At 54.1% G+C, this 23,732-nt stretch overlaps 11 protein-coding genes across 11 annotated transcripts; 7 read left to right on the top strand and 4 right to left on the bottom strand.

Annotated features, from left to right (window-relative positions):
- Window positions 1-226: 226 nt before the first annotated feature.
- A1O7_06360 (uncharacterized protein) lies at window positions 227-3,003 on the top strand (the record flags this gene model as incomplete). Its single annotated transcript, XM_007760362.1, has 2 exons — window positions 227-1,431; window positions 1,542-3,003. The coding sequence occupies 2 exons, from the start codon at window positions 227-229 to the stop codon at window positions 3,001-3,003; spliced, it is 2,667 nt and encodes an 888-aa protein (XP_007758552.1).
- A 1,722-nt stretch (window positions 3,004-4,725) lies between these two features.
- On the top strand, window positions 4,726-6,207 carry A1O7_06361 (uncharacterized protein; the record flags this gene model as incomplete). The annotated part of the gene is made up of 1 exon (XM_007760363.1): window positions 4,726-6,207. The coding sequence occupies one exon, from the start codon at window positions 4,726-4,728 to the stop codon at window positions 6,205-6,207; it is 1,482 nt and encodes a 493-aa protein (XP_007758553.1).
- Window positions 6,208-6,229: 22 nt separating this feature from the next.
- On the bottom strand, window positions 6,230-7,301 carry A1O7_06362 (uncharacterized protein; the record flags this gene model as incomplete). The annotated part of the gene is made up of 2 exons (XM_007760364.1): window positions 6,230-7,083; window positions 7,139-7,301. 2 exons carry the CDS (start codon window positions 7,299-7,301, stop codon window positions 6,230-6,232), a joined length of 1,017 nt encoding a protein of 338 aa, XP_007758554.1.
- Window positions 7,302-8,156: 855 nt separating this feature from the next.
- On the top strand, window positions 8,157-9,973 carry A1O7_06363 (uncharacterized protein; the record flags this gene model as incomplete). Its single annotated transcript, XM_007760365.1, has 6 exons — window positions 8,157-8,517; window positions 8,580-8,749; window positions 8,806-8,845; window positions 8,920-9,077; window positions 9,126-9,626; window positions 9,746-9,973. The coding sequence occupies 6 exons, from the start codon at window positions 8,157-8,159 to the stop codon at window positions 9,971-9,973; spliced, it is 1,458 nt and encodes a 485-aa protein (XP_007758555.1).
- A 540-nt stretch (window positions 9,974-10,513) lies between these two features.
- On the top strand, window positions 10,514-11,701 carry A1O7_06364 (uncharacterized protein; the record flags this gene model as incomplete). Its single annotated transcript, XM_007760366.1, has 1 exon — window positions 10,514-11,701. The coding sequence occupies one exon, from the start codon at window positions 10,514-10,516 to the stop codon at window positions 11,699-11,701; it is 1,188 nt and encodes a 395-aa protein (XP_007758556.1).
- Window positions 11,702-12,380: 679 nt separating this feature from the next.
- A1O7_06365 (uncharacterized protein) lies at window positions 12,381-12,749 on the bottom strand (the record flags this gene model as incomplete). The annotated part of the gene is made up of 1 exon (XM_007760367.1): window positions 12,381-12,749. One exon carries the CDS (start codon window positions 12,747-12,749, stop codon window positions 12,381-12,383), a length of 369 nt encoding a protein of 122 aa, XP_007758557.1.
- Window positions 12,750-13,397: 648 nt separating this feature from the next.
- A1O7_06366 (uncharacterized protein) lies at window positions 13,398-15,053 on the top strand (the record flags this gene model as incomplete). The annotated part of the gene is made up of 1 exon (XM_007760368.1): window positions 13,398-15,053. The coding sequence occupies one exon, from the start codon at window positions 13,398-13,400 to the stop codon at window positions 15,051-15,053; it is 1,656 nt and encodes a 551-aa protein (XP_007758558.1).
- Window positions 15,054-16,336: 1,283 nt separating this feature from the next.
- On the bottom strand, window positions 16,337-17,598 carry A1O7_06367 (uncharacterized protein; the record flags this gene model as incomplete). Its single annotated transcript, XM_007760369.1, has 2 exons — window positions 16,337-17,441; window positions 17,498-17,598. 2 exons carry the CDS (start codon window positions 17,596-17,598, stop codon window positions 16,337-16,339), a joined length of 1,206 nt encoding a protein of 401 aa, XP_007758559.1.
- A 616-nt stretch (window positions 17,599-18,214) lies between these two features.
- A1O7_06368 (alcohol dehydrogenase (NADP+)) lies at window positions 18,215-19,461 on the bottom strand (the record flags this gene model as incomplete). Its single annotated transcript, XM_007760370.1, has 4 exons — window positions 18,215-18,390; window positions 18,467-19,083; window positions 19,138-19,211; window positions 19,306-19,461. 4 exons carry the CDS (start codon window positions 19,459-19,461, stop codon window positions 18,215-18,217), a joined length of 1,023 nt encoding a protein of 340 aa, XP_007758560.1.
- A 950-nt stretch (window positions 19,462-20,411) lies between these two features.
- A1O7_06369 (uncharacterized protein) lies at window positions 20,412-20,886 on the top strand (the record flags this gene model as incomplete). The annotated part of the gene is made up of 2 exons (XM_007760371.1): window positions 20,412-20,576; window positions 20,770-20,886. The coding sequence occupies 2 exons, from the start codon at window positions 20,412-20,414 to the stop codon at window positions 20,884-20,886; spliced, it is 282 nt and encodes a 93-aa protein (XP_007758561.1).
- Window positions 20,887-21,876: 990 nt separating this feature from the next.
- On the top strand, window positions 21,877-23,514 carry A1O7_06370 (uncharacterized protein; the record flags this gene model as incomplete). The annotated part of the gene is made up of 1 exon (XM_007760372.1): window positions 21,877-23,514. The coding sequence occupies one exon, from the start codon at window positions 21,877-21,879 to the stop codon at window positions 23,512-23,514; it is 1,638 nt and encodes a 545-aa protein (XP_007758562.1).
- Between the last annotated feature and the right edge of the window lie 218 nt (window positions 23,515-23,732).

Raw genomic sequence — 23,732 nt, forward strand, 5'->3', positions numbered from 1 at the left:
GTGCTTTCGCTTCCTTGCCTGATGACCCCTGGCCTCATGCGAAATCTCATAGGAAAAGAGATTCAGAAGTCAAATTACTCCGGGCCGATGCAGAACTTGCAGAAGCGGATGCCGTAATTATAGTGATGGGCCCTACTGGTGCAGGCAAGTCGAGGTTCATTCGTGAAGCAACAGGTGAAGACGTCGAGGTTGGCGACTCGCTCGAATCAGGTAACCACCTTGCTGCATGGCATCTCTGGCCACGAGTTCTTATGCGAAGATTACAGTAACCAAGAGCATTCGAGCGTATCATCTGAAGCTCAACTCGGTCCATATTGCCCTGGTCGACACTCCAGGGTTCGACGACACATACATAACTGACGCCGAGGTTTTCAAAGACCTTGCCATATGGCTCGCCGCTCAGTACCAGACACAGGCACAGGTAACTGCGATTCTATACATGCAACCGATCACGGCAATGAGGATGAGAGGCAGTGCTCTTCTCAACCTGACGACAATGAAGAAAATGCTGGGTGTACAGAGCTTCCCACATCTGATCCTGGTCACCTCAATGTGGGATTTAATAGACCCAGCAACGGCAGAAAATCGAGAAAAAGAACTTACTAAGAGCTTCTGGCACGACTTGATTAGTGAAGGTGCTAGGGTTGCAAGGTCCTATGGTGATCGCGCATCCGTCCTCCATGTGTTGGAAACGATCAATGTGCAAGGTAAGGATCTAACACTGACCATTCAGCAAGAGCTTGTGGATGAAAACCTACCGCTGGGGCGTACTTCTGCTGGGACGTTTCTTGGCCACGAGTTCCGGCGGCAAGCAGACATACATAATGAGAGACTCCGTCAAGGGCACACAGAAAGCAGACCGGCCATTCTTCAAGAGCCCACCTTGGATGATGGATCCCAGTCGGTTACCGGAAATCTGGCAGGGTTCCAGAAGAATCTCAGGGAACTACAAGTGCTTGATAGCTCCACCATCACGGATGCAGCATCACTATGGCTGGCCAAAGATGCTGCACAACTACAAGGCTTGATCGACGTACCGGCAGGAAGCAAGGGTGATACAAAGGCAAGCAACATACCAACCACGGACTACAGCTCGATTTTCCTAGCTGGAGATACCATGCGACCCAATGATTCCCAGCAATCGATTTACGAAAGCCTCAGTGGCGACGATTTTCGACTCGTCCATCTCCGAGCTGGGCAGGGGCCGGTGCCCGTTGAGCTCTCGCTCATTGTCGCCAATCTCAAGCATCCTCCTCAGTATGCTGCACTCTCCTACGTTGTTGGACAGAACAACACCAGTGTTACAGTCAACTTCAGGCGGGATTACCATGTATTCCCGATCGTGATATCGGACGCCCTCGAAACTGCCTTGAGATGTCTTCGACGTCCATACACAGATATACTGCTCTGGGTCGATGCGTTGTCCATTAAGTAAGTGCAAATACCCTGAAAGCTGTAGACAATGACTTCACTCGAGCTTTGTTTCGGTTACCGCGACCGGGCCTCTTAGTCGCTCGATCCGGGTCCTAACGTCTCGGCAGCCAATTCGACCTGCAGGAACGAGCTCGTGAAATCCGGAGAATGAGTCAGCTCTTCCGATCGGCCTCCAACGTTTGCATCTGGCTCGGGCCAGCAAGTCCGGAAGTCATCCACGCTCTCGACTTTATTCCGCAGGTCCTTAACTTTGCCCATCTTGAAGAGCTTGTTAGGGATGTGGGCAACAAGCAAAAATGGCTGGAACTTACGAAACTCATGTCTCGACCATACTTCCGACGAAGGTTCGTCGTCCAAGAAATATTACTCTCCCGTAATGCCACGGTTCACTGCGGAGACCGCGCGATTCCGTGGCACGACTTCGTGGATGTTGCCGTGTTACTCCGATCTAAGTGGTCTGAACTGCAACAGCATCTGGCTTTGACTCATGAAGACAACTTGGAATTGGGAGACGCGCAGCTTCTGGGTGCAGCTTCCTTAATCGAGGTTTCCCGGCTGATCTTCCGCAAAGACACCCAGGGAAACATCCTCCAGCGTCTATTGGATCTGGAAACGCTGCTTTCTCTTTTACCGACCTTCGAAGTCACTGAATTGCTCGATACTGTCTATGCCATCATTGACCTTGCCAAAGACGGTCTCGGGTCCCAAACACTGCGAGTGGACTATGGATTGCAGCCTGAGGAATTGTTTCAGGACGTAACAAAATTGGTGATAGAGTCATCCAATTCTCTCGACATTATATGCAGGCCGTGGGCGCCAAAGTGTGGGGTCCCGTCGTGGATACCTACCATCACCAAGTACACATTCAGACGACGTGCGGCCAACTTCCAGTATGATCGACAACAGGGGGTGTCGCTGGTGGGAATGCCACAATCACGGCCATATCGCGCTTGCGGGGAAACCACGCCTCAAGCCCACGTCAGTTTCCGAATAGAAGGCATCCAGCGGATATTGACTGCCTCAGGTATCCGTCTGGGTGCGGTCGGGGAACTCGGTCAGAGGTCAATGAACGGAAGTCTCCCAAGAGAGTGGCTGGACATAGGTGGGTGGAAAGATATCAAAGACCCTGTGCCCGGCCCATTCTGGCGAACGCTAGTCGCAGATCGCAGCTCCGAGGGGAAAGCCGTGCCGGAATGGTATGAAAGAGCCTGCCAGTTTGCCTTCCGACAAAGTACCAGGGATGACATCGACACCAGTTCCCTCCTGAAGACCCTCAAATCTACTCACGTCCATGAATTCCTGAATCGTGTCCAAGAGGTCGTTTGGGGCCGGACTTTGGCGGCCATCGACGTGAAGGATGAGGACCGTGTTTGCCTCGGCTTGTGTCCGCCTGACACAAAATGGGACGATGTCATTGCCATCCTCTATGGATGTAGTGTTCCTGTTGTTCTTCGAAAGGTGCGGTCGTACTTCAAGCTCATCGGCGAATGTTTTGTCTATGGCATGATGGACGGCGAGGCGTTCATTGGGGGCACCGGCAGTGCGACGGAGGCGTTTGCTCTAATCTGAATGTCGATTGACACCCCCTCTTCACGCGATGGACCAGCGTGACGGCCCAGGCCACATCCGAGCGTCCGCTGAGCAGTGAACAATTGCGAGATCACTCAAACGCACTATTCAGTCAAGGGCGAACAACCGCTCCGGAGCGAGTATATACATCGCTCTGTGACTACCACATTTCATGTGCAGCTATCCAGTTCATCCACTCCAAAGATCTGAATCTTGAGGGACGGTTATCAATCAACTATTCGGCCGAATTTCGGAAAATCTATCGAACTCCGCGACCTGCTTATATACAGAAATATCTCTTCTATAGGACTCTGCGGACATGGCTGAAAAGGTTCTATCCGAGATACCTACTTCTTCCGACATTTCGAGATCGACGGAACTCACGGAAGAGAAGGGCATGCCTCGCATGCCCGAGCGGGCGTATATAAAGGTCCCATATAAGGTACCGTATAGGTCGCCCACTCCTCCTCGCGCGGAGCCGTCGACCTCAGCTGTCGACATGACTTCTACGCTGGTCTCATCCTCCAGCGGTCCCGGCCCTGCACAGTCGCAACCTTGATCCAACACAGAGACGGATGCTCACCTTCGCGGCGGGTGGGATGAGGAGGAGTGCTGCATCTGTTGCGTCTGCAGTTGCCTCGCGTGCGACCAATTTTGCCACGAGACCAGCACGGGGTCATTCCTGCATTGAAACTGGTGACGGCACGTGTATGCTGATAACTGTATAAGGACTGTTTGGTTAGACGGCGCATACCGAGAGCTGTCGTACCTGGCCATAGTGCGGAGGGGAGCTTGGCCAATACGGGTTGGATGTGAGCTGTGACAACCTGAGAATCTGGAGGCGAAAGGCAAAGCCGCGTGTATTCTGAGCAAGCAGAGGGCCAGCAACGTAGATTCTGGGCATCTCTTCTGCTTTGAGGGCCTAACCAGGATAAAGGCATGAGAGTCTGAGCCAGATTTGTGTCCTATACCTACCTCCCACCGATAGTGTCACGGTGGACTGCCACAGCCTCGTCACTGCAGGCCAGCCTCGCCATATGGCAGTCACCGCAAACGCTGCGCCCCGACTGGCTGAATTACAACCCTGCGCATTACGCCACAAACTGCGTAGGGGCACGAGGGGGTCACTCTTCATAGACCTCTCTGTTTTAGACTTCATATCATAATACAACGCTAACAGTTGAGACATTTCAGCTCTGCCGACGCGGCCTGATAGATGTTGAGCGGAGTGGCAAAGGAGCGGTGCTGTTTTACTGCTGAGCACACGTGCAACTCAAGCCTGTTAGAGCTGTCAGAATGAGCTTGAGTGACTGTGCAAACCCCATGACAACTGGACGCCGCGTCGCAGCTGGTTCCCACGCATATTGACAATCACTCGTCCGCCTCAGCAGACCGATCAACTGGCCCCGAGTCATTCGAGTGGCTCAGGACTGCAGGGGATGCCACCAGACTCGGACACCAGATCTTCTCCTGCGCGGCGCCAGATCAGCCGAAGCAGGAAGGGATGCGCAACATGTCGTCGACGCAGCAAACGAGTTCGTCCACCACGAGCCGCTATCTGTTATCGGACATGCTTCCTGTGGCTGGCTAACTTGATGGTAGTGCGATGAAAGCAGACCCGCGTGCCAGGCTTGTCGACGCCTCAGGTTGGATTGCGTCTATGACAGTGACTTTATTGTCGTCAACCCTGGGATTCGGGCAGCGAGGAACCGGCCAGACAATATGTCAAGGAATCGCCCACGAGCTGCTGCTACTGCCATTCCTCAGTCGCCTTTGCCGCTCGCTCGAGCAGACCTTTCGCTTTCCCAGCCGGACATGGTTTACTTTCAGCACTTTGACCGCCAAGTAAGAGCGGCTCTTCCTGCATCGCTGCACAGCTTCAACCTGCAAGCGCGGGACTGTGCCTTCCTTCAGTATTCCATTCTCTGCTTGGCAGCGTCGAATCTCTCCACCCTCGACGCATGCTTGACGCAGCGCAATCTGGTCGGCGATGCAAGAAGGTCAACTGCCAGCCCGAGTCCGAATATCCTCCACAGCTATCATGCCCAACAGTACTGTGAGCTTGCGACGGGGCAGGAACAAAGCCATGAGCCTCAAGACACGTCGCTCATTCTCATCGGCAAGGTCCTTCTCGCCTATTACCAGCACGCTTCAACGGACCATTTTCGATTCCGCCTCGCGGTACTCGAGACTGCCGAGTTCGTCCGCAGGCACCGGCACGACATCACGAGGTCGCCCACGGGCGATATTGCTTTGCAGTTGTGGTACCGTCTACGTACCTCGCACCGCCCGGCAGAATGGTTGGAGCTAGCGGCTGGTAATGACGAGTCCGGCTCGGGGAAGAAACACTTTGCTTCGACTTCGGAAGACGAGGACATATATTTGGCTTGCATCGTGGGGCTATCTCCGGACGATTTGCTGCATGATATCATGCTCAAAGCCATGGAGCTTAGGAGAAGAATGGTATTCTATCATTGCACGGCCGCCGTGCAGAACGGTTCTGAGAGGTTGCCAGTCCACGTAACCGAATCCAGTTCTATTGCCCCCAGTCACTTGCTCGCGTTACTTGATATCCAGAGAAGAAGACTTGAGGTCTGGAAAAGCAGGGTCGCGGCAGAGAAGGCAGGTTCTGGGTGCCATGCCACTGCAGCGGGCATCACGTCGCCAAATCTAAGCGTGTTCAAGCTCATGGATCACCGACACAGGATGAACCACCTGTCCTGCCTTCTGTGCAGGCTCATCTTCACCCGCGCAACCGCTTACGAAGGGGCAGCGGTCGACCAGGACCTCAATAGCGCCATTCTACACGAGGTTGTCGACACGATTGACGGAATCGACCCGACAATATCCAATCTGGTGGATGTGTATGGGTACAGTCTCTCCGAGATCCTGTTGCAACTCTCATACAACATGCCATCGGCGACATACTTCGACTACATCTTGGATGTTGTCTGGCCCCGCCTGGAAGTATGCGGGCGGGGCTATGAAAATTCTCATCTGCCGACTCACCTCGCCAAGAGAATCATTGCTCTGATGGCGGAGGAATGGCAGTGTTCGCGCAGGATCCTACTGGTGGTGCTGGCGGCATCGCCGAACACGCCCAAAGCAGTGCTGTACGACATTCATCATTGTTTTGATGTCCTGCTGTATGGCTATGACCTGGAGCAAGGAGCCTTTTTCGTCAACAAGGTGTCACTCCCCTGACGGATGACCGGTGCCCGTCTGGCTAAGATCTCATACCCGCTCCGAGATTTAAAAGCCACACATCTCCCAGTCTCTGGTTCGACTCTGCCAGACCGCCGTGTATCACCACCTCTGTGTCCCCAGCAACATCGGCATCGAACCACCCTCTAGGGCATGGCTTTTCACCTCCCTCGACCATGAGCTTCGTCCACTTCTGCGAGTGAATGGCAAATATCCACACATCATCGAGCATTTTTCCAGCACCCTGATGTCCCAAGCTGCTTGGGTCGTGCTCTCCGAGCATCGTGATGAGGCTTGGTTGGCCATCCACAACGACCGCGAGAAGACAGCTCACGCTCCGGGGCCCGGGCCCTTGGCTCCCATCTGCATCAAATTTGACCGTCTGCCACGAACTGGTCTTTGGATCGAATACGTCCAGCGCTCCACCTTGTTCGGTCTTACCATCAAACCCATTCATGCGATACAGCTTCCCTTGAGTATATGCAATTGACGTGCCTCCACGTTCCGGAGCCGGTGCAGCAGGCAATTCCCGCCAGGTCCGTTCCGCAACGTTGAAGGCCCAAAGGTCACTTAGGCGCCCCTTTTCGGGACAGCCCGCATGGATGAAGATGGTGTCCTGCCCGTCGTTCGTCATGGCGTGGTAGCTGCGCCCAGCAGGCCGTGGACCAGCAGGATCTCGGGGCTGGACCTGCGACCAGTCTTTGGACGTCGTATCGAGAACCCAGAGTGCTCCGTTCTCCTCGATGGGTGCCATTCCTACGCCTCCACGGCCAGAGAAGACATAGATCTTCCCGTTGAGAGCTGTGGATGTGGCTCCCACTCTTGCTTGAGGGGCGTTATCGGCCGATGCTGACAAAATGCTGTCGATGCCCGCGTCTACTCGCAGGTCAATCTTGTCATGGCTCTCCCACAGGAACTGGTGACTACCTACCCTGCCTCTTAGGAATCCGATATACGGACGACTCTACCGGCTCGCGAGGCCGTAGTTCGCCCCCGAAGATGTATGCCGCGTCATTCACGACTGTCAGGGTCTGGGACGATCTGCGAAGAGCATCGCTCTCACAGATTTTGATCCATATCGCGGTAGGAGGCATGGAGTATATCACCGGACGAAGGTGCAAGTCCTCAATATCGATGAGGAGGGAGCTGGTCAGGCGACGTATGAAGCAGCTACCTGGTTTTTGTAGAGCTCCTAATCAACTGCGAGCTGCTCATGGCCAAGCAGGTGACTTCACTCTCATACGGGCTACAGGGTGCCATGATAATCGCAGATCATCACTGCTAGGCGTAATTTTGACTCTTTGCAGTTGATAGTCTCCTCGCGATGCGTACAGCCGGTAAGTTATCCTGTCGTCCATTTGCTGAGATGCGTTACTCCTGTATGATGCTGTACCGGCGTAAAATGTCCCCGGAACAGCGTAGCGTCCTAGGTCATCGCGATGTCGGTGCTCGTCCATCTTTCTATCTAACCCGGACACAACCGTTACCACTCCACGACCACTTCTACCAAGACACCAAGCTCTTGACAAGAACATAATAGCAGGACACGGTGTAGAGCTGACGAGTCATCCTCATTCTACCGTCTTGATTGCTGAACCAGCAGCCTGACTCTGGAAGCAGTTCCGCCACCTTCTTTCCATCGACGCTTCTCATTAGGCCTCAGGACCTCAGAGAACACCTGCCCTTGATATCCGTGCTGCCATGCCTTCCTCCGATGCCGGTCGGCCTACTCAGCGTCCCTTATGTAGATGCGTTCCTATTTGCTCCCTGACGTACTGTGGATCTTGACCGCCGGGGAACGCGTATCGTTTGGTCAGTTATTCTTAAGCCGGCAAATCTGCAGGCCGTAACGACAGCTTGTCCCTGTGCACGAAGGATCCCTCGCTGAGCATATTCGACTCCGTCGCGTCACCAAAGAATCTTCGCTGGAGGTCTCCTCCATCGCCACGATGCCAGGCCCGGACAGCAACGCAGCGCACAATGCCGTCGAACTTTCCACCATTGAAGAGGCCGCGCCGACAGAGGTGGAAGCAGCCATGATCTACCAGCCGGAGGACGACCCCGAGTCTGAGCCTGACGTGCCGCCACACATCACGCGTCGTCTCTACGTGTCTCATTCCTTGTCCACCTGGAACTCAAGATCGTTTGAATTCGGCGCTGTGTTGTTCCTGGCCACTATCTTTCCAGAAACACTCCTACAGCTATCCATCTATGCTCTTTTACGGTCTGCCTCTGCTATCGTCCTGGCGTCAAGCATCGGATATGCAGTCGACCAGAGACCGCGACTTCCTGTTGTCAGGTTCTCTATCGGTAGGAGGCTATATCGCTCCTCCATGTCACCAAGCACACTCTAACAAGCTGTGTCTCGACAGTCGTCGCACGCATCGCTGTCCTTCTGTCGTGTGTTGGTTTCTGGGCACTATCCACCTTTCACGCCATAGCGACCTGGGCAAAGTTGGCAATCTTTTCCATGCTGGTCCTACTTTCATGCGTTGAAAAGCCTTGCTCGATCCTCAACCTCGTGGCTATCGAGCGCGACTGGGTCTGTCGACCTCTTACCACCATTTGCATATACATCACTAAAGCGGAACATTGCAGGTGGTCGAAATCGCTCAGCACGACGAGCGGAGTCTGCAAAGTGTGTGGCTCTCCCTTACAAATCACTTACCGGGCTGCTCTTTGCCATCCGATGCAGTAACTAACATCTCCTAGGTCTCAATGCCAGAATGCGGCGTATCGATCTCGTCTGCAAGCTTGGAGGTCCTCTGGTCATTGCGCTCATCGACGGAGCATCGAGAAATGCAGCCATATTTCTGGTCTTTGCGACAAATGCTGCTGCTGCTCCGATAGAATACTTTGCCATAGCCCAGGTACGTCAAGGAGCAAAAGCGTTGGTGTGGCTACTGAGAGTGGACAAGGTCTACGACGGAGTTCCCCAGCTACAGGCTCCAAAGATCCAATCTGCTTCGAGAAGTTCCGATCACACCGTCCTCATTTCCGCGAAGCAACTACTGGCTCCATTTCGTGATCTCAAACATTACTGCCAGCATCCAGCCTTCCTACCATCTCTGTCGTTGTCGCTCCTCTACTTTACCGTCCTTAGCATGTCTGGCCAACAGATCACATACCTTGTCTCGGCCGGCTACACGTCATTCGCCATCGGTCTTGTGCGTTCGGTATCCACCATGTTCGAACTGTCCGCGACCTGGATTGCTCCCCTGCTGATGCGCAAGATCGGCGCAACCCGAGCTGGCATGTGGTTTCTGAGTTGGCAGGTTACTTGGCTTGGCGCCGCGGTGAGTTTCTTCTGTGTTGAGAGGAAGCCCATCGTGGCGGCTTCGGGATTAGTGGCCGGGACGATTTTGAGTCGCATGGGCTTGTGGGGCTATGATCTCTGTGCTCAGTTGATCATTCAGCAGGTACGTGTGGGTAACGAGGTTGCTTGCCCGAGAGGTGGTGTGTATGTAAAGAGGTTGACTCAGAGCTGGCTAGTTGGCTTGCATCAGACCATAACATGTTGCTGACAAACCCCTTCTAGGAAGTCCAAGGTCCCCATCGTGGCTTTTTCTCCTCGACGGAAGCAACACTGCAGAATCTATTCGAACTGCTCTCCTATGTTACGACGATCGTCTGGTCATCGCCACGCCAATTCCGATATCCGGTCCTATTGAGTACTGTAGCAGTATACACGGCGGCAGGGCTGTATGCGTATTCCCTAAGGCAAAGGAGGGGCCATTTGGTACACCTTTCGGGGTGTGTGAAATGAGAGCTTCCTCGAGTCAATGCGGTATCCACGCACTGCGGTAGGGTATATCTTGGTGGTTCCCGGGATCGAGGACGATGTCTCGTAAAATGCTCAATTCCAGTATCAGGCCTCCAGGCCATTGCTGTCGGAGGACAAACCGACCGCTAATGAAGCGGCATTAATCAACCCCATGGCCCACGGTACAGCAACAGCATGGACCAGTACCGTGCCGTGCAGTGTCAATGTGGTTCTAGCCCATCAATTCAAAGTCCTGGTGTGCATGAGGACAGCTGAAGGGGGTCACGCCGATTGCCCTGATAGGAATTCCCTAAAATGGCAGGCAAGAATCAACTTGGCTATTGGCCCCGTGTGTCTCGGAGATCCGCACAGTCCAGGAAGTAACTTACCTACCCCTCTGAGAAGTCGAGGTATAAGACGACCATCAGCATCACAGTCTCCTTGATAGTGCACCTTTTCTCTCAGAAGTCTGAAATCTAGCATTGGGTGGCAGACAAACTACATACACACCCGAACAAACGGACGACCACCACCACCGCCAAGATGGCAACCATGCACGAGATCTTCTCGGCCTACCAATCCCGCCTCTCGGACCTTGAAGCATCACAATCCACTAACCCCTTTGCCAAGGGCATCGCCTGGATCCAGGGCCGCGTGTACCCGATCCACGAAGCCCACATCCCCATGCTCGACCAAGGCTTCCTGCACAGCGACCTGACCTACGACGTGCCCTCGGTGTGGCAAGGCCGCTTTTTCCGCCTGGACGACCACCTTGCGCGGCTAGAGCGGTCGTGCGAAAAGATGCGGCTTCGTGCGCCTCTGTCAAGACCGGCCATCAAACGCACCCTCTGCGCCATGCTCGCCCGGTCCGGCATCCAGGATGCGTTCGTCGAGCTCATCGTCACGCGCGGTCTCACGGGCGTGAGAGGACTCAGTGCCGACGAGGTGGCCAATTTGTCGAACAACCTGTACATGTTCATCGTGCCGTACGTGTGGGTGATGAGTCCCGAAGTGCAGCTCGCGGGCAATGGGAGTGCCGTCATAGCGCGCACAGTCCACCGGACGCCACCCAACTGCATGGACCCCACGATCAAGAACCTCCAGTGGGGGGACCTTACTAGGGGGATGTTCGAGGCCAACGACCGTGGCGCGGGATACCCTTTTCTGACCGATGTGGACGTGAGCGAGCCGAAGGGTGAGCGTCAAAGCGACGTCAACATCACCGAAGGCTCAGGCTTCAACATCGTCATCATCAAAGACAACACACTCTACACGCCGCGCAAGGGCGTCCTCGAGGGCGTCACCAGGCAGAGCGTCTTTGACTGTTGTACTCGGCTGGGCGTGCCGTATGTGCTTGACAAGGTCCCCCTGCGGATGGCTTACGAGGCGGACGAGATCTTCATGTGCACGACTGCGGGCGGAGTCATGCCTATCACGCAGTTAGATGGGAAGGCCGTCGGGGATGGGAAGGTCGGGCCCATCACGACGCGGATTTGGGATGTGTATTGGCGGTTGCATTACGAGGAGGAGTTTAGCTTTGCTGTGGATTATGAGGATGAGAGGGGCCTGGAAGGATTTGAGAACGGGGAGGGAAAGGGGATGAATGGACTGACCAAGGCGGAGAGTAAGGGAGTGAATGGCTTGAGTAACGGGGTTGGCAAGCAGGTGAATGGGATTACCAACGGAGAGGGTCACGCCAACGGCAAGCTCGTCGACGGGCCGGCGCAGTGACAGGGTACAGAACACGGTACGGTGCTCGCAATGTATGGTCGTGATGTGACCTGATATGATGGCTTGCTATATGCCGAAAAGTCCACACTGGCTTATCTGTGGCTGTGTGGGTGTATCTGGGAGGGTCATGCTACCGTCTACGCATCGACAATGGCAATGTCCAGCAGAGCCTCAGGCATGAGCTGCAGCTACAGTAGATACTGTGACGCCACTGGGCCACTGGGACCGATGTACCGCTGGAGAGAACTCTGCACTATTCTCTGATCAAGAAATTCAAAAATGTTGTGGCTTCGGCCATGGTCAAGATTCACGATCAAAGCGATCACCGGCCATGAGGGTCCTGCTTTTCCACTGAGCGCTGCATTTCACATGCTTCTCAGTCGTTCGCCCTTTCTCAGTCGCCTCGTCCTTTGACGCAGCGGCGGCTGAATGATGACTCCGTCCGTAATTACTCCCTCAAGAAGCTACAGTAGAAGCCCTGCCTGTTGGTCTCCTCAACTATGTAACTCGTCCTTCGGGCCGCGGCCGGTGGCTGCTGAGTCACTTGGTCCTTGATTATTACTCCCTCCCTCACTCACTCGTCCACCCACTCGGCGGCCTGTGACCCACAGTGGCCGAGGCTGAACAACTCCGTGATTCCCCACTCGAGAAACTTTAGAAGCCTCATCGGGCTCCTCACTCACTCGTCCTTCGATGCCGCTGCTGAATGACTCCGTCCATACTCCCTCAGAAAGCTAGACGCCTTGTTCCTCCCTTCTGGATGCCGCTCGGACTCGTCCTTTGCGACACGTTGGCCGCCACGCTTCCCCCGGCCGTGCTTGAAGTTATCAATGATGACGTAGACGGGCACGACGACGATGCTCGTGATGAGCGTGAAGACGAGGTAGAAGAGCGGCGCGAGGAGCGCGTTGATGAGGCGGTTGAGGATGTTGGTCGGCGGGAGGGGTTCGAATTTTGGTAGAGCCGGAGGTTGAGACGGGGACGGCTTCTTGGTATGTTGTTGTTGTTGGTGCTGGTGGCGTTCTGGTTGTGGTTGGGAGGGTGACATAATTATCTGTACCGGGTATTGCGGTATTGTTGAGGCTCTGTACCTTGGTATGTAGTGGCGGTTACCCGTATGTAAAGCTTTGAACTGGATTGACTTCGAAAAGAAGGACGGTCACGGACTGATCACTCGCTGGCGTGCCTAATTTAACTACACAAGCACCACCGAGTGGTACCCTCGTACCTTGGGTGAGTAGCGGGTGAGTCGTGTAAGTCATCGTTGTGATATTGGTGATGTCATTGGCCAGGAGACGTTGTAAGCACCTAAGGACTGCTCGCGCCGCCCCGGATCAATTACAGTAGGGACTCGTACGTCCATGGGCCCAAGGGACGAGAGACAGTGACGGTGGTGATGCTGCTTCAACGCCCGGGATAAAAGGACCAACGCTGCCCGTTACAGTGGTGATGCTCCCGACCAATCGTCCCCCGTCCCACGTGACCACAGTTGGCCCCCGCAAAATGCCCCGCGCATGTAGTGATACTCCCGTTCCAAGGCTCCTACCAAGACTTCTTGTGCCCGAGGCTGACGAGTCAACCAGGAAGTCAGGAAACATGTTTGTCATAGGTAAGCTCTTACCGTCTCCTCCTTCTCCAGATCCTCGACCACTCTCTCCATTTCTACGTGGGCGCCACCGCGTGTGTCCGACAGAGCATGTTCCGCCGACGGGAAAATCGCAGGTCCGCGCCCGATCTTGGTCCCCATTTCTGGGAGCTATCCTGGACCGCTCCGACGTCGTCGAAACACCCGAAAACGGTCATCCCTGACCCGTCGACATTCCGCGACTCGATTACCCCGTCACTGGAAAATGCAGAACAAGGCTCTAGTCGAGCCTACCCGACCCCGGGCCACCTCGCCGCGAACCTGGCGCTTATCGAGTGTTTCCTGAACTTCAAGAATGCCGTCACAACCACCCGCAATCTCGACATACTCGATGTTCCGACCTACTCGAACGCACAACCTCCAGAGAAGCGGGCGACCGCACCTGAAGGCGCACAGGCAACCCAGCGATGGAACACCGTCGTCAGGTTGGCCATTTCCCGCTTTCACATCTGGTTCGAGAACATCGAATCTCTCCTCCGGCACGCGGCCGCCTACCACAGATACGGCGCCAACAGCAGCGCCCACCACGCAGCCATCACGGCAGATTACCTGCCTCCTCTGGACGTACTGATGGTGTGGTACGCCTACATGAACCATCCGTCTTCGTACCGCGACGACAACCTGGCCCACAGTTCTCCGAAACTCCTGGAGATACCCATGCCTTGGGAGGCGATCCTTGCCGTGATCGACCTCGATACCTGCACTTACAGGCCCCCGTTGGCTGCGCAGAAGCTCTTCACCACCACCACGACTCAGAGTGCAGATATCTTGGTCTATCTGAGGGATCCTCCCCCGTACAGCAATCTGGAGCCACATATGGTCTTTTCCGTCGATTTGGCCTCTGCCGTGCACGGCCTTTTTGATGGCGCCAACTTCATACCGCAGATGCACGCTCTTCTGTGGCTGCGTTCGCCTTCCCTGGAAGGGACCCTCGCCCGAGCACTCGCCCGGTATACGGCCCTGCCTGAAGCCACGGGCTTGCGCGCCTCGACCTGGTTCGCCCGTGTCAAGGCGGACCTTGCCCTGGAACTGGTATGGCGGACACATATGCTATACCCCATGGCTTTTGCCGCCTATAGTAATGGGGTATTTGGTAGCGACGCCCTTGTGGTGATGGACGGTGAGGAGCCTGACCACGAACAACCCGACCTCAGCAGTAGTAGTACGGAAAAGCTCGATCTCACTCAGACTTGGAGTGAGGGTAACGCTGATTCGGAGTTGTGCTATTGTTGGACATGTGAAAGAATCCGGGATGAGGTCCCGAATTATACCTACCGACCTTCGTCCGCGTCGACCAATATGAGTCCGAACCGTGGGACGCCGTCGTCTTCTAGGAACCCCGTGTTTCCAAGAGAATCTGCCGATGTCGACCCGCTTCTCTGCTTAACGACAGATCAAATATCTGAGATCAAGGCCGACGTTGCCTTTCATCGACACGTGGAAGCATTCCGCCAGAGCAATCCGCCCGGCACTCCACTTCCCACCCGACCACTAACGGCTCGTGCGATGGCGAGACTCAAACAGGAACAGGATTCCAAGGAACGTGCAGGCCGGTATTACGGAACAGGGTATAAGGTGGAAGTGATCCGACCCGCAGTGTACGACCCTTCGACAGGGGAGTTGTTGAAGAAGGAAAAGACCAAAGTGACGAGAGCGAAGAATGCGAGTGCGACAGGAAAATGGGGTGGAGGCTTGCTGGGTATTTGAACAACTCACCAGTATCTGGGCTCAGAAACCTCCACGACCACATTGCCTCAAGATTTCGGAACCTTATACTGAAGTCGGCCTGACATGCCCCGCATGTCATCGCCATGCAAGGAACAGGTAGGTGAAGGGACGGCCACGAGGTAGACACTCTCGTCTTGCCGATCAGTATACCGACATCGTCCGATATGATAACTGGAAGAGACGCAAAGTCGACGGCGGTCGTACTCTCGCCAGTTCGTGGCCGGTATGGCCGATGCGGGAAACCCGAACCGAACGATTCGGAGAAGAGGTATTGTTGGTTCTCGCCATGATATTAGAAGGCGGTAAGGTTGAAGTGTCGCGGCCGGGAGATGGGATCGTACATCAAGATAATGCTTTGATGATTTAGTGGTAACACCCAGGTCGTTCTTACTTCTTGGGAATATCCCGTGTACAACAACTCAGGCATTATTCTCGACCGGCAAGGGTGGAAGACTGTCAGTCATTTGCTCACGGTGTCGCGACAACCTACCTAGGTAGATGGTCCTGGCGCCATCCTGTGTGCTTGTGCTGTCCAGGCTGAAGGGTCAATACGCTCTCTTGAGAGGTGAGATATATGGTGAGATCAGGATTTGTGTACGGGGTACGGAGTAGCCGAGGCCGAGTACTAAGCTGGCACGAGCAGTTTGAGTAGGGCAACGAGGCCATAGGTTCTGTCGTCGCCGTGAGGACATTGTGCCATTTTTTCCCGTTTCTGACAGCAGCCAGCTGCTGGGCGCAGCGCAGAGGACGTGACTTCTGCTAAATGAGCAAAGATTTGATTTCCACCAACACTGCAGTGAGCGGACGGCACTGGGGCCAGATATAGCCCATACTGATGCCCGTTGAGCTTCAGAACCCCTGCAAAAGAATAGCATGAGCGCGTGGATAACAAAATGCAGGTGCGGTGAGTTGGATGTCAGGGAGAGATGGGTCGAAGTGACCGGAAAGTGAAGCACGGGCACGCGGATTAAAGCGGCGCGACCCGGTGAAGCCCAATGGCACCTAGTTGCTTGCGGCTGGCATGTTGTTTTCGCAATCTGTTGCAGCTCAAGTTCTATAAATGACTTTGATGTTTTCAACGATCTCCGCGTCTCTTCAGATTATTGGCAAGCGGAAGAATTTATTGCCCTATGTGCTACTCTCGTGCTACACCGGAATACCCTATGCTATGCAAGATCCTGCTAAAACGCTATCACTAAGTCACGCAACGAATGTCTCGTACCTGCGGTCAATTCTCATGTTTGCTGCTTCGCCGTGAATTCCTAGACTCGATCTGAGGCAGCCATCTCTGCTGACTCCCGCTGATCAGCCAAACCAGGTCCCGTGAAGAATCTGCCGCTTTGCATTTCCCGAGGCTGCATATCAAATCTCGCAGCCTCCCACCCTTCGTCGCCCACATAGCCGGGTCGTCCAACACCCAACCAGAACGCACGAGCTCGACTACGAGCGCCCCAGGCCCAGCCAGATCCTCCTTGGATGGGCAAATGGTACCACCGAAAGCCGAGCCACGCAGTGAAGATGCCCAGAATGGAGCCCGAAATGATGTCGAACCCGTGATGGCGATAGTCGAACCAACGCGAGGTTGAAACAAACAACGCCGCTGCAATAGGGATGAATGCAATGATAAGAAGATATATTGGAGGCGCGGCTGCTTGATTCCGAGGCGGATGGCTTCGGGAAGAGGAGGTTGATTGCGAATTCTTTCTCTCTCGGGCGTCGCGGTCGAAATCCTCGTCGAACGTCGAGATGTATCGCATACTGTCAGAGCCGGGCGACAGGAACGGAATCTGGACGGCGAATTTTGCACAGATGAACAAGCTGAGGTAGAGCATGCCCGCCCAGATGAAGCTGGAGTGGCCAGATGGCCAGCTAGCGAATGCGTTTCGCAGCTTGGCTTGGTCTGTCTGTCGGCAGATGCGGGAGTCGACAACGATCGGCACAGCAGAGTCCAAGGACGTGCCGAATCCGCCGACTTGATATCTGCGTATGGCTTCAGGACTCAAGTCCGGGTCGCACACAGCCAGCAGGAAGGGTCGAGGTTTGCCCGCGAGGTCTTTCAGACCCTCGGTGATGACAAAGGCGCCTGCCAGGGCGACACCGAGGCCCATCCATGCTGCATTCCATTCCCAGAGCTTTCTGCGCCAGATCAACGCTTTCGGTGTCCTTCTATCGGCCGTCGGACCGGGGACGAAAAGGAGGGAGATCGCTGCTGTTATGACCCCAGGCGCGACCACCGCAATAAGTATCAACACAGTGACGGTGACAGTGTCTTCGCTATACGGAAAGGAAATATTCGGGTCTTGAAGCGAAAAGTAGTGTTTGTTTCCGTGAATTTTCGACAAAACACCGCCGACGGCAGCGGTTCCTCTGATGCATCAGTCAGCCTGCATTCAACAGTAGGGAGCGCAAATGTTGTGACCTACAGGATTAGAATCCAGTCAATCACATAAGATGCAATCAGGCGTTTTGAGACATGCCTCGCGCCTGAAGCGACGCTGTGGACGGTTTTGGCCGCAGGAGCCATTTGTGGTAAGTGAGCACGCGACACACTTCGGTGAGGGGGATCGGAATCCCAAGAACCCAATATGTACTTTAGTCCGTCCTTTGTATCCGTAGAAATTACGCCTCTAATCCTGCCGAGTGAAGCAGGAGGGCTTGGCCTCCTTGTCGTCGTACAAAGATGGTAACATGTCCCGAAGGCTTCCTGTCGTCTGGACGCTGCTTCAGCTCATCCGAGACTGCCTCCACGCACGGACGGGCCCACAACTGACGAGAGAAGATGGAGCGGATACGTAATCTAAGAGGCGCCCGAAACTACCTGGTACCTGCAACGTTGCCCTGGGCTGCATAAATTCTTTTGCAGGGCACAAATTCTTCCCGCAGATGACTCGCAAGGGAAACTGCGCGGCTGTGCACACCGAGCTTTCGAGTTGGGCCATTCAAATCGGTTGGGTGACACGACGGGCCACACATTCTCCTGGCTCACTACGCGGCCTCCTCGCGTTTTGATGCCTACCCAGAACTTAGTGGCAAACATTCCCACTCGCCTTTGTGTCAGCGCCGAGCGTCTTCGAGTTTCAGCTCGGCGTCCAAAATCTATTTTTCGTTTTAACGACATTACATGGACACGCCCCGGCCATTCAATTCTTCCCATCCAGATCAGCGTAGAAATTCCACCTGAACGTTTCCGACGGGTCGTTGAACCTCATCTTCTTGTCAAGCGCATCGACCTTCTTGACGTCCTCTGCATCCAGCTTGAAGTCGCCTTCAAAGTTCGCCTTGATGCGTGCTGGCGTCTTTGATTTGGGAATTACTGCTTGGCTATTAGTATACAGCACGTACATCGGGACGTTCCATGGAGCGCTAGGTGCTGTGTGTGAGAGAGCACTCACCTGAGTGGCCGTTGGTGATACCCCATGCGAGGGCGACTTGCGCACCGCTCTTGCCGTATTTCCTTCCAATGTCTGTCAAGGCTGGGTCGTCGATCAGTTTGCCCATGTTCTTGCCCTTGTCGTAAATCTCGTTTTGATTGCCGAAGGGAGAGTACTGGGTGATGTGGATGCCTTTTGACTTGTGAAACGCCGCAAAATCTGGCTGGCTGAGGTACGGATGCATTTCGAATTGATGTACGGCTGGCACAATGGAGGTTTCCTTGAGGAGTCTTTCCAATTCCGCCTTGGAAAAGTTGGATACTCCTATTGCCCGGCATTTCCCGCTCGCAACAAGCTTCTCCATCGCCTTGTAGGTGTCAACATAGTCGGAGTCGCCTGGAATGATCTTGTCGTCCTTCTTAGGCATCATCTTGTCGCCCCGAGCGAACGGTGAGGGCCAATGCATGAGGTACAGGTCAAGGTAGTCCGTTTGGAGGTCCTTGAGCGAAGCATCGCATGCTTTCTCGACGTCATCTGGATGATGTGAGTTGTTCCAGAGCTTCGTCGTGATGAATATGTCGCTTCTGGGAATGCCACTCTTGTTAACGGCTTTCGCTACGCCAGGCTCCGTGCCATATCTATTCCAGGTCAGAAACGAAGTCTCCACAAGGACAGGCAAGATAATTACTCACATTCGCGCTGTATCAATATGCCTGTAGCCTAGCCTCAATGCTTCAGCTACGGCGTCTTCCTGTGCCTCTTTGTCCTATTGGGCATTGTAGACGGTGAGTAAGTTTCGTGCTCTGTCAATGGACTAATTTGTCCGGCTTCACACCGGCTTGAGCGAAGTCAAGGCTTACCTGCCACGTTCCGAAGCCTATAGCTGGGATCTCTGCCCCAGTGTTCAACGCAAACTGTGTTTTCGTGTATCCCACCAGAGATCTTCTTTGAGTACCGATGTGGTGTGATATTTGACTTAACCTCGGCACAGACCGCCTGGTACAACTGGACAACATGGTCCGTCACTCGTGATAAGAGGAATGATTGAGCTTTGTTCTAGGCCAACCTATGGTAGAGAGTCATGAACCTCAGAATTGTGGTCTATGAGCAAGACACACAGCCGAGCACACTGATCGGTGCATTCGCCGTTGCTGATGTCATTAGAAAGCTATCCCCGGCGACGGATAAGAAATCCGCTCCCCCACGGCGCGCTTCCTTGCCGTCTGGGTTTCTCATATTGGACTTGGTTCTTCATCCAAGGTACCAGGTAGGTGCCAAATGATCAATGTCTCTGTTGGACTGGACTTGGACCCCAACAACTACTAGTCTGCAGCGGCTATTGTTGGTCAATTGTCTAGTCTCCGCCTACTACGCAACGGTTAAGCTACGACGAAGAATGAAGCTCCTGTCACTTCTAAGCATATCGCAGCCACAATTTCGTCAATCATTCGTTCGTGGATTTGCTGTGCATTTCGTCTATGAGACAGCAACTCGCTGAAACTATGCTACTGGCACGGGTAGTGACGACTTCACTAGGATGCATTGGCTTTACCTCCTAGGATTCGCCAGGTCCAAGCTGAAAAGACAATGGCTTTGTCCGAAGCCCAAGGATTGACGAATTGCTTGGGTCTGATGACACCCTCCAGCCACATTCTAGCAAATCATTTAGTCCTCGAAGTGGCCCCTGCTCGGTGATGGTGTTCTATGCATCCGCATCTGGCTCTGCATTCTTTGCCCGTTGTCCAGGACAATGTCCGCAACCGTCGCTACGCTGGTCACCTGCAAACATGAGGCACAAAGAACAGCCAAATCGACTATACACCTTTGACCTGCTGAATCGATTCGTCTCTCAGACTTCTCTTGACACCGCTTCTCCGGCCGCTTTCCGAGGCAGATGACTGATCTATATACCGACCAAGAACAAATCCGGCCCGTTTCGCGCTTCTCGACTTCGACTTCAGTCAGAATGGCTGCTGCCCTCGAAAGTCGCCGGCCCGTCGTACCCATGCCGCAGTGGTCAAACATAATCGGTTGCGCAAGGGCTATTGTTGCCATCCTGGTCCTCGCATTTACCGCCGCCGCCACGGGTATTTGGGGCGGCGCGCCAGGATTTGGTATCGCTCTGTTCACGGTAAGCTAGCTTTTTACGGTGTCCTGTCGGTTACCCCTGCTAATCCTTTGGGAGGCTTCTGTCACACTCCTTGTCTTTGCCTATTATTTTGTCGCCTTGTCTCGCAGACCTGCTCTCTACAACCGTTGGACCGTTCTTGTCCTCGAGAGTGTGGGAACATTCCTCTGGCTGGTGAGCCTAGCGCTGCTCTCAGGCTGGTCTGCCCATCACCGTGGAGGGCCGCCGAGTGGCTACGGCTTTTGGCATGCTCCATTTGGACCTTCGGATGTCGGGCTACAAAGTCATCCGCGACACAGCAACAGAAGAGTAGGGATTGCATTTGCAGGAACAGCTGCTGGACTCAGTGGTCTTGAGTTGTGAGTCTAGCTCTCCGCGCCTGCGACTACCTTGATTGCTGTCTGCTAACACTGTCGGTAGCGCGCTCTTTGCCGTGACATTGGTCACTTTCGGAATGGGTCTCCATCGTCAAAGAGAGGAGGAGCTGAGCCAAAGGGCAGCCACATTGGCCGGCATTTCGGCGCCAAACACAGTTCACCAGAAAGAGCAAAATGAAGTAGTAGATGGACAGAAGCCGGATCCGGTGGTTGTTTAAGGGGCACGACATGCCTCTTGCGAGGAAGTAACATTGGATAGGTGTCAAGGATCAGTCACAGCGGCCGATTTGGCCGGCAAAGGGAGAGTCACCGTGAAAGACATAGTGCTCATGACAGTCGTAATGAAATACAGATCCGACTAATATTGAAAGCTGTACATGTGCGCGGTGTTCTGTTGTCACTTCCTCGCCGTCACAGACGCACTCTTCTGGCAGAGATGCCGGATTTGACGGAGATGCCGGAGGAAACAACGGAGCTCAGTGCCTGCCAAGGCTTGATTACATCCTCATCCGCATTTTAATGAGGCCGGTGTGAGCAAATCTTCCCGTTGAATCTGTGCTGTGGACTCTCCAAGCATCATGAGCCGCGTGCTGCAAGGATGATTCGACGGCACTTCGGTTATCTGTATGTACAATATCACAGGTGGAGCTCCACATATCCCGGTGCACGTCTCCGACACTTGGGTGGTGTTCGTTGTTACGCTCAACGCTGGTGAGGTACCTTTTCTCTCTGCAGTTCCTCATTTATGCCACTGTTCAAGGTCTACTTCGACCTCGCAATTATCTGAATGTCTGTATATGTTCGAGAATCCCTCCTCCTAACCACATTTCCATCAAACCCCTTCGCACTCGTCATTTCCCTTTCTTCCTCTTCATAGATTTGGGCTTCGCTGCTTCACCATCAGCCACTAATCCGATCACAATACCATGCTGGAATCGGACGTCTCGTACAATGATGGGACCCCAATCTCCACTAACCAGTCGGCGGAGTTTGACCCTGTCAACCCGTTAGAGGAGGTCGAGAAAGCTACAACTGAGCCAGACACGGAAGAGGAGTCCATGGACGCAAGAATCCAACGACTAGGACGAGAACGACCTCCAGTGTTTAAGACAATATGGTCCGAAATCGCATTCGTCTTCAGCATTGTCATGTCCCAGATTATCACCGAATATTTTGTCTCTGGCTTCAACGTGTTATTGCCAACCCTCATAGTCGACCTCGATATCCCCCAAGCATCAAGCGTTTGGCCAGCCACGGCGTTTTCGCTAGTCATTGCAAGCACGTTACTTGTCTTCGGGAGACTTGGTGACATATATGGCGGCTACCCGGTGTACATCGGAGGCTTGACGTGGCTGCTCATCTGGAGTATCATCTGCGGGTTCAGTGTTTTGCCGATCATGATGGATATTTGTCGTGCGCTTCAAGGCCTGGGCGCCGCGGCCTATCTTCCTACCGGCGTGATGCTTATAGGCAGTGTCTACCGGCCCGGTCCACGCAAGAACATCATCTTTGCGCTTTACGGGACATCTGCCGTCTTTGGATTTTTCGTCGGGATTTTCTTCGCAGGACTAGTCGGCCAATTTCTCTTGTGGGGATGGTATTTCTGGTTTGGTGCAATTCTTGTGGGTATTACTCTCATCACCTCAATTCTGTCTATACAGAATGACTGGCGTGAACGGCGACAAAACAACATACGGATGGATTGGCTCGGAGCTGCGACGATAGTACCCGGTGTGGTCCTCGTCGTCTTTGCGATCACTGAATCGGCACATGCAGAACAACGCTGGCGAACACCGTACATTCCGGCGCTGTTCTGTCTCGGATGCATACTGCTATTCGCGGCGGCCTACGTGGAAGGCTGGGTGGCCAAATCTCCGTTGCTGCCCGCCGATATCTTCACGGTGCCTTGCATGACCCAGCTTGTCATTGCGATGTTGTTTCTGTACGGTAACGTCGGTATCCTCCTTCTCTACGGCACACAATATTTCCAGAATATAATGGGCGCCACCCCCTTGCAAGTGGTGGCATGGTGGACTCCAATGGTGGTGGGAGGACTTATCTTAAGTATGGTGGTGGGATTTATCTTGCACCTCGTCCCTGGTCGCCTCCTTTTGATACTATCGTGTCTCGGAGCTATAGGAGCGGAGTTGCTCCTCGCTTTAGTTCCGGAGGGAGGGAATTACTGGGCTTGGGTCTTCCCGTCGTGCATTCTCGGGACGGTCGGTATCGATCTGGCGTACAATCTAATGTCTGTCTTCATAACGACACAACTGCCAAAGGCAAGACAGGGCTTGGCGGGTGGGTTGATCAACTCCATCCTACAGCTCGGAATTGCCCTCCTTCTGGGTTGCAGCGACATTATTCGGTCATACACGGTGGATGAATCTGGGCTGAAGGATAGCTACAAGAACACTTTCTGGTTTGGCGTGGCTTGTGGCGGCACAGCTCTGGTCCTGGTAGCGATTTGGGGAAGGGTACCCAAAGCAAAGAGCGACTTGACGGCGGATGAGAAGATGGAGCTACAGCGGGAAGCCACCAGGCTGTCAGGAGCATCCGGTGAATAGCCAGACGCTGTCCAGCGCTGATGTGCGTTTGGCGCTCTGTTTCGAGCATAGCGACGGTGTTAGCGACATAGAGTACAAAGCGTTTTATATGACTCCCTTTTCACACACCCAACTGATCCAATTATCTTTGATGAGAGGACTGATGACAATCGATGCTCGAATGTCGCACTGCCAGTCGATAGGCCCCTTCAGGTTTAGCGTGCGGCATCTGGAAGCGT

This window comes from Cladophialophora yegresii, assembly GCF_000585515.1.
Source record: "Cladophialophora yegresii CBS 114405 chromosome Unknown aczIN-supercont1.4, whole genome shotgun sequence".
Taxonomy (NCBI): domain Eukaryota; kingdom Fungi; phylum Ascomycota; class Eurotiomycetes; order Chaetothyriales; family Herpotrichiellaceae; genus Cladophialophora; species Cladophialophora yegresii.